The sequence below is a fragment of the Ornithodoros turicata genome, chromosome 1 (assembly GCF_037126465.1).
Source record: "Ornithodoros turicata isolate Travis chromosome 1, ASM3712646v1, whole genome shotgun sequence".
Lineage (NCBI taxonomy): Eukaryota > Metazoa > Arthropoda > Arachnida > Ixodida > Argasidae > Ornithodoros > Ornithodoros turicata.
In genome coordinates this window covers 2,641,886-2,649,712 of record NC_088201.1, presented here as the reverse complement: position 1 = coordinate 2,649,712, position 7,827 = coordinate 2,641,886, and the positions used below count along the sequence as shown (strand labels likewise).

Below are 7,827 nucleotides of genomic sequence, written 5' to 3'. Positions count from 1 at the left end.
GCGTAATTTAGTTGAAATCCGACAGGTGGTTTTTAGTTGGTACACTTTCTCGCATTTTTCTGTTCTGTAGTTTGATAAAGAAATAGTTACATGAAGGAAACTAGTGGACACGAAGAATTCGAGGATTTGGTGGACAGTTTTGTCTGTGCTGATTGTGAAAAGTACACCGTACTCTGGCAAAGTTTGCGCTCCTTACGGCTTATACGCGAGGCTTTGGTAACTTACTAAAAAAAAAAAGAGCCAAATAGACCTCTACCCGAGAAACGTCATCATGACGTTGGTAGATAGACTGAAACCGAAACAAATCGGAAGGGGAGAGCTGGGATCCACGAATGGTGACGTTTCTCGGGTAGAGGTCTATTGTAAGAAAAGTAGGACCCAAGGTCGCGTCCCTTTCAGGGATCATCGGAATCCCCTCAAGATCGTGAATTTATGGCGCGACCTTGTTCGCCCCTATAGCTTCGAGCGTAGTTCAAGTCTACCAAATTGGTGGCGCTGTCGAACACTATGACGTCATTTGTTTACAAACAGGGAGAGGTCTATTATTTGAATGATATTGCTATTATATGCAAAGACTGTACACTGCCTCTTTACATTTACAGAGGCATGAACTGCACTACAATGTGCATGCTAGTGACACATCCGCAAGCTTCATGGCGCAAGAGGGAACCGAAGTAAACAAAGACGACGCGATACAAAAACCGCCGAGATCGACCTCTCCCTGTTTGTAAGCCCTTCTTTCGCCTATAGCGAGTCGAGCCTAGCCCTAGCCCGAGTGTGTCGAGTCGAGTCAACCTACCCCCTGCTGTCAGGTTGACTCAATTCGACGCGACGCGGGGTCAACACGACCCGACAGCATTTACATGAGCGAGTCGAACCCGACAACCGAACTAGGGCCGCTTCTGTCGAGTTCATGTAAACGCGGCTATATAGCGTATAGTGTCATCCCTGTATAGCTCTGCAATGAGGATGGTGGGCTTCATTTGTCGTACATCTAAGAATTTTAGTGACTTTTGCACTGTTGTCTACTTGTTTTATTGAGTACGAAGCAAGTTAGAGTTCGGATCCGTCGTTTGGAACTGTCTCTCTAACACACTCCCAGATCGTCTCGAAAATGTGCAAAAGAAGTTTGTGCGAATCATCTACGATCGGTACTCTCAAAGAAAATGTTTTTTTTTATTAATATAACCACCTCCTCGAAACAACGTCGTTATATTCGAGATATGACTTTCTTGTTCCATGTCGTGCATGGGACAAAAGATGCTCCGTCATTGTTAGCCAGTGTCGATTTTCATGTGCCATCGAGACATTTATAGAGTCTTTTCGTACTTTTTACCCACGTTTTTGTCACTCGTCTTCTCCTTTGGCTCGCATGCAGTGTTGCTTCAATGACATTGGAAATACTAGTGTGGACATTTTTGCTGATATTTTTTCATTCTTATCCTCTTTGTAATATTTTTATCTTCTTGTAAGTTAACCTTCTTTCTCGTGCACCTCTGTGTAGGCTTACGCTGTTGGCGGGCACGCAAAACCAATAAATAAATAGTTCTAATCCTATTAGGATAATTAAATTAGAGAGCACCTATAGACCCTTTCGATGCAGAGCAGACTCCCAAGCGGGGTGATAGATGCAGAGGTGCAGAGTAATAGGTGGTAGACTGGTCCTTTCCCTTTTTTGCTCGCCTTCTCAATAGATGGCGCGCGAGTCGCCTCAGGGTTGCCACATCTTGGAGTCCGCAAGTTTTGCTGGGCGCAGCAATCTTTGAAATTATAGATTGCTAAAAATACTCGATGCACAGGAGAGCTATGATGTATCTTAAACGTATACGGGGTGTTTCACCTAAAATTAAAAAAAAAAGAATTCTAACTGGCGACGTACTCGCACGAGGATTGTGGGACTTTCGGAAATTACCTTCTGGAAACTTTTGCCACCATTGAAGGAGGGCTTTGGACAATTTTTAATTGCGGGAAATTAATCTTTTCAATTGAACTTTGAAAATTGCCAAGCTAACCTCTTTTTTTTTTTTTTGCAGAAATATGAAGTTATCCACGGACAACCACAGACCCAACAAAAAGTATGCACAGTATCGCAATAGAAATAGCCGAAAAAATTTTGTAAGAATCACGCTTTAGACCCGCCTGTTTGATTTTCGCAAAGAAGCGCGCGCGAAATGTGCGTCTACACGAGGAAGTGTCACCGCCTTTGTTTGTTTTGCCTTCTTTGTGATAAGACGGTTGCATTGTTTTCTTTGTGATATGTCGGTTGTCAATGGCATCAAGGTAAAAAGCGGGAAAAAGAAAGGTAAAACAAGAGGCGAGAACACTTCCTCCTCTCCCCGCAACTTCCATGCGCTCTTCTTTGCGACAATCAAGCAGGCGTGGCTAAAGCCGAATTTTAAATAATTTTTAAAGACTACTTCTGTTGCGATACTGTGCATAGTTTCTATTGGGTCTGTGGTTGTCCGTGGAGAACTTCATATTTCTGTTTAAAAAAAAGTGAGGTTCGCTTGGCAATTTTCAAAGTTCACTTGACAAAAATAAAAAATAAATAAAAAAGTCCCACATTCCTCCGGTGAGTACGTCGCCAGTTAGAATTTTTTATCACTTTACGTGAAACACCCTGTATACAGGGCCCAGAAAACGTGTCATTCAATTATAATAAAAAAACTCCACCACCTAAAATCATGCGGTCAATAGCATTTGTTCTTACTAGGTTTTTGCCACCTCCTAATGTGAATGTCATGTAACGTAAGTTTAATTATGTAAATTTTGTCGAACTGAACCCGGAAATTTGCCAAGTAAAGGTCGTTTTTTTACCCTGCCAATGTGTAGAACGTGCGGAAATTATTCAAATTAATGATAATTGGTAGGGATATTTAGGAGAAGAACAAATGCCGTTGACCGCATGATTCTAGGTTTTCTGGGACACCCTGTCCGATTGTTGCTCGTTTGCCCCATCACGTACATCTCATTTACTTTCTGCTTCTACTTTTTCTTTCAAATCCTCGTTTGTTTCTATCGCGGCACGCTCTTGACCTGATGGCGGCGTTTAGTTCAAACCATGGCGTTCAGCGTCAAACCGTATTTCTGCTTTTTACATCTACTGGTATGTAGTTTTCTTCACTTTTTCGGTCGCCTTGACTTCCAACAGCGTCCCAAATTCTTCATAGGTATTGTGCGCTGATTTCTCCGAGAAATTTTCCAGTGCCTCCTCATAATTGGTTTTCTACCGCTGCTCTGTCTTCGTCTTTTTTTTTTTCAGGATGGCTGTTTCCTCTGACGAGCTCCGTTTACATATAAACCTCTACCCGAGAAACGTCATCATGACGTTGGTAAACAGACCGAAACCGAAACAGATCGGAAGGGGAGAGCTGGTTTCCACGAATGAGCACTTGTTCGCTGCCTCCTATTGAAAGAAAAGTAGGACCGAAGGTCGCGTCCCTTTCAGGGATCATCGTAATCCCAGACCGTGGCTTTCGGGCGCGACCTTGTTGGCCCCATATAGCTTCGAGCATAGTTCAACTCTACCAAACCGGTGGCGCTGTCGAACACTATGACGTCATTTGTTTACAAACAGGGAGAAGTCTATTGCGTTCCAATGCGTGCGAATGCGTGGGCGTGCGGGTTGCCGCGGAAACCAACCTGTGCGTCGTCCCGCGCAGAACGCAAGGAGATGCGATCATAGGCCGCGCTCCAGGTAGACAAAGAACAATGTTTGCTGCCACCCTGCTGGCCCTTCTCTGTTCTCAACATATGGCTGCCGTCTCAGGCATAAATTTGAGCTGTGTCAGTTGTGAGCACCGTAGTCACCAGTAAATTCGTAACGGAATAACTGAATTTATTTGGCAGGTTATATATATATATTATATACGAATTGGATAAGCTCAGACGCGCCGTGCGGCCACGTGTACGGCTTTCTTCGTGGCTCTCCGTTCACTGTCCTCGGGCGTCGCCCAGTGCGCTTCCGTTGTCATATTAGTTCGGGGCTCCGTGGTTCGGGGCGGTTCGGGGTCACTGCCAAACGTTTGGGTGATTCTGGATAAATGGATAAGGTCGGGCTCCGCAGGGAGGGGGGTGACGTCACAGCATGCAGGCTACTCCCACGTATTTTTATGATACGAAATATTCTGTAATCTCACAAAATTTTAGGGGTTGTCATCCAAATTTTTTTTTTTGGGGGGGGGGGTGCTAGGGGGTTCTGGATGAATCACTGATAAAGATATGCCCATTGGTTGGAGCTTGCAGTTGCTTGCAGTGAATTTTGTGTACGTGTACCTTACGCGTACCTTCGTTCCCTTCTGAAGGAAGTTCGAGTTCTGTTATATATGATTCGCTGTCAGCAGACGTAACGCGCAAGCACGACCGTCAACGCACCAGTGTGGACAGCTGGAAGCACACATAGGAACGCAATAGTGTAAACAGGACTCTATGTGCCGTCTTCATCGACGTTCAAATTTAATCTGTAAGCTCTGTCTAAATTTGTGGTTCACCAGGACGCCCATTGACGGCGCTAGACGACAGATCCTAGTTGTTCAGAGGTTAGGAAGTGGGGGGTTGGTGATAATCCATAAATGTGTGTTTCATATATGAATACAAATTCAGTTGTGACTCTGCAGATGTAGGTCAGTTTGCATAAAACTTGAGCACGAGTCTCAAACTCAAGCTTTGGCAGTGCTTCCCGCACGAGCAGCAAGCGCGTGCTCAATGCACTCGTACCACGCGTGTAAATCTACTCCCAATTTGAATTTTGTTAGACTCGTACTCAACTTTTATGCAAACGGGTCGCGGTGTCTCAGTATTAACCCTCTCGTCCTGTGTTTGTTTGGTGCAGTGTTTTGCGGTGGCACAGACCTTAAACAACCGTCTTCAGGCCCTGACAGTTAGGTTCCAGGTTATTCCTCTCGGCTAAGGTGCTAGGGGTCGGAGCTGTTTCTTTTCCCATCTATACTTCTATGCAGTGGCAACTCAAGTCACCCATGAGTAATTTGTTCTTGCGTGGTTGCTTTTGCTCAATTTCGAGGATATCTCGTTGTAGGCAAATGTATACGTTGTCTTTCCATTGCTTCTCGTCTCCATCGAGAAGCCCGTTGTTGTTTGAAACTCAGCCCACATGTGGCACTGCTTTACTGCTTGTCTCTTGTACATAAATCCACTTGGGTTCTATCGTACCAATCGCTTTTGAGATGTGGTATACTTCTTAGATGCGTAGGTGGGTTTCTGTCAAAGCATATATGCTGTTAAGTCCTCTTATTCCGTCGTACACGTTTGCTTGTGGCTTATCGTTGAGACTTTCCGATCTGCTTAAACTCTCTTCCTCAGGCCATGAACCGGAACGTATGTAATGTACATGATCGCTCAGACAATTCCTCTTCGTCTGGGTGGTCTTCAATTCTGGCGATGCAGAGAATGGGTTTTGTGAATACTGCAATAGGAGGTGTAGTCCGAATTGGCACTTATGCACTTAATTATCGTGCATGCCCTTTGGATACTAAATACAAATCTGTTACAAAAAAAAAAAAGAACAACATAAACATAAAGACCGAGACAAACTTCACAGTGTACAATAATAGCTTTATGACAAATATTTACACGCACCGTGTTTCATCTTGGTAGAACCACAGATAATACATATATTACACAGTTGGCATCCAATTACTGCCATCTTCAGGCATCAGATGACCAGAAATTAACAAAACTATGTCGACAATCCACCAGATGCCAACACCGCCCAGCGTCAACAGCTTCCCGACTGCTGTGCCTGTGTGGCCGAGGCAGAACCGATCCATGCCCAGGAAGCCCAACAGGATGGAATACAAAAGGGTTGTAGTAAAGTAATGCCCAGTGTATCTAAAATAAGAAGGAACACAGTCAGTGACAGACATCATCATCATAATAAAGTTTGTACTTCCATGTCATGACCACTGTTTTAAAAAACAAATAGTGCCTATACAGGGTGTCCCACTGAAAAAGGGCCAGGGGCTAAAGAAAAAACGGAGTGCTTTACACAAATGGAACCAACTGTACGTGCTTGGCAGTTGTGTGGTCTATCCAAAAATATTTTTTTCATCGCCCCTTGTCAATTAATTAGCGGTAATTAATTTTCCAACTTTTCAATTATCGGTTTTAGCTCTCAGATGTCAATGAGGAAGTTGTAGTACATGTCGAAAGGGACACAACTGAAGTGGTTCGAGGTCGCTATGGCTTGTGGTTTCGTTTTTTCCCGGGTTTAAAAGTCCGGCAATCCTGCACCCGCGCGTGACGATTCCAGCGCCCTCCGGCGTACATTGACCTTGATATTAGCGCTTGGAGACCATCCTTGGGCCATGTCACACAAGAGGAAGATATTTCACCTGTTTCACGGCACACCTATCAGAGTGCACTGCAATCGCCGCGCGCGGGCGCCCAATTATGGGAGGCGCTCTGTGGTGCGCGCGGCTTCTGAAACCAATTTTTAAACCCGGGAAAAAACTACTAAACCACAAGCCATAGCAACCTCGAACCACTTCAGTTGCGTCTTTTTCTACATGTACTACAACTTCCTCATTGACATCTGAGAGCTAAAACCGATAATTAAAAAGTTGGAAAATTAATTACCGCTAATTAATTGACAAGGGGCGATGAAAAATATATTTTTGGATAGACCACACAACTGCCAAGCACGTACAGTTGGTTCCATTTGTGCAGGTAACTCCGTTTTTGCATTAGCCCCTGGCCCTTTTTCGGTGGGACACCCTGTATACTTGGAAGAGGGTCATATGCCGAACGTGCACAAGAGTGCACAGAGTGCTTTTCTATGTGCATTTGTGTGATACCAACTTTGGAGATATAGGTATTTTCATTTACATTTTTCTAGGGATTGATTTCATGCCCATATTAAAGGAGCAGTGAAAGCCCACGGCAGATGAACTTTCTGTGGGAACTGACGTTACGCCACACTAGGAGATGGGGCCTCCAAGGTCACCACTCATAGTAGCTTTTTAGTGTGTTTTTTGTACTCCGTAGCTGACCCTACCCAAGCAGCTACTGAGAAGAAGAGCGCCACAGTAACGAGACACCATTCTGCGAAAATCTTTTCCGTGGATGACAGACTGCTTGATGAATGGGACTTGAACAATGCGTCATCTCATTGCTCCCTTGATGTATTAATTAACCATATGTACCATTTGTGCTTACTTGATACAAGGAAAGCCTTCCTTCAAGAACGTTCTATTGCCATAGCACTCTATGTTCGGCAAAACGGTACAGTTGACGGCCGTAAATTGTACTTGTTCGTAGCTCGACCCGCCGAACTAAGAATCAGATGAGAAAAAAGATTGCAATTAAACAATCAAAGCCCAGGACTATGTGAAGATAATCAGAGGTTGACATCATTCTTACCTTAGTACAACCATATCCAAGTTCTTCTCGCGCAGTTTCGTTACCCTGAAGATCTAGAACATCAGCGCACTGGAGGAAATCTATTGGCCTGAAAAAAAATATATCAATTTTTTTTATCGTTACCGCGCTGTGAACCAGGATCCAAGAAGAGGCGCACGATTTGTAAATGAAAAAGGTACTCACAAATATTTGCACATTACCAGCGGGCCATGAGGTTTGTATTCACACTCGTCTACAGTGCAGTGTGAACTGTCACAACAAATATTACGTAAAAACGGAACAAATAACACGAATATAGGGACGAAACAACCACCAACGTTCATCTTCTCATTGCGGCATAACGCTGTGGTAGCCGTCGATCAGCATCCCTAACACGGGTAGATTCGTAAATACAAAATCGAACGCGTTGTAAAGTTATTTACGTTATGACAATATAAAATGATTGAGAAT

General features: G+C 44.1%; 1 protein-coding gene across 1 annotated transcript; it reads right to left on the bottom strand.

The window, feature by feature from the left end:
- Nucleotides 1–5,550: 5,550 nt before the first annotated feature.
- LOC135396548 (TM2 domain-containing protein CG11103-like) lies at nucleotides 5,551–7,733 on the bottom strand. Its single transcript, XM_064627592.1, has 4 exons — nucleotides 7,561–7,733; nucleotides 7,378–7,465; nucleotides 7,174–7,289; nucleotides 5,551–5,847 (listed from the first exon to the last, which is right to left on the bottom strand). Exons 1-4 carry the CDS (start codon nucleotides 7,698–7,700, stop codon nucleotides 5,634–5,636), a joined length of 558 nt encoding a protein of 185 aa, XP_064483662.1. The 5' UTR covers nucleotides 7,701–7,733; the 3' UTR covers nucleotides 5,551–5,633.
- Between the last annotated feature and the right edge of the window lie 94 nt (nucleotides 7,734–7,827).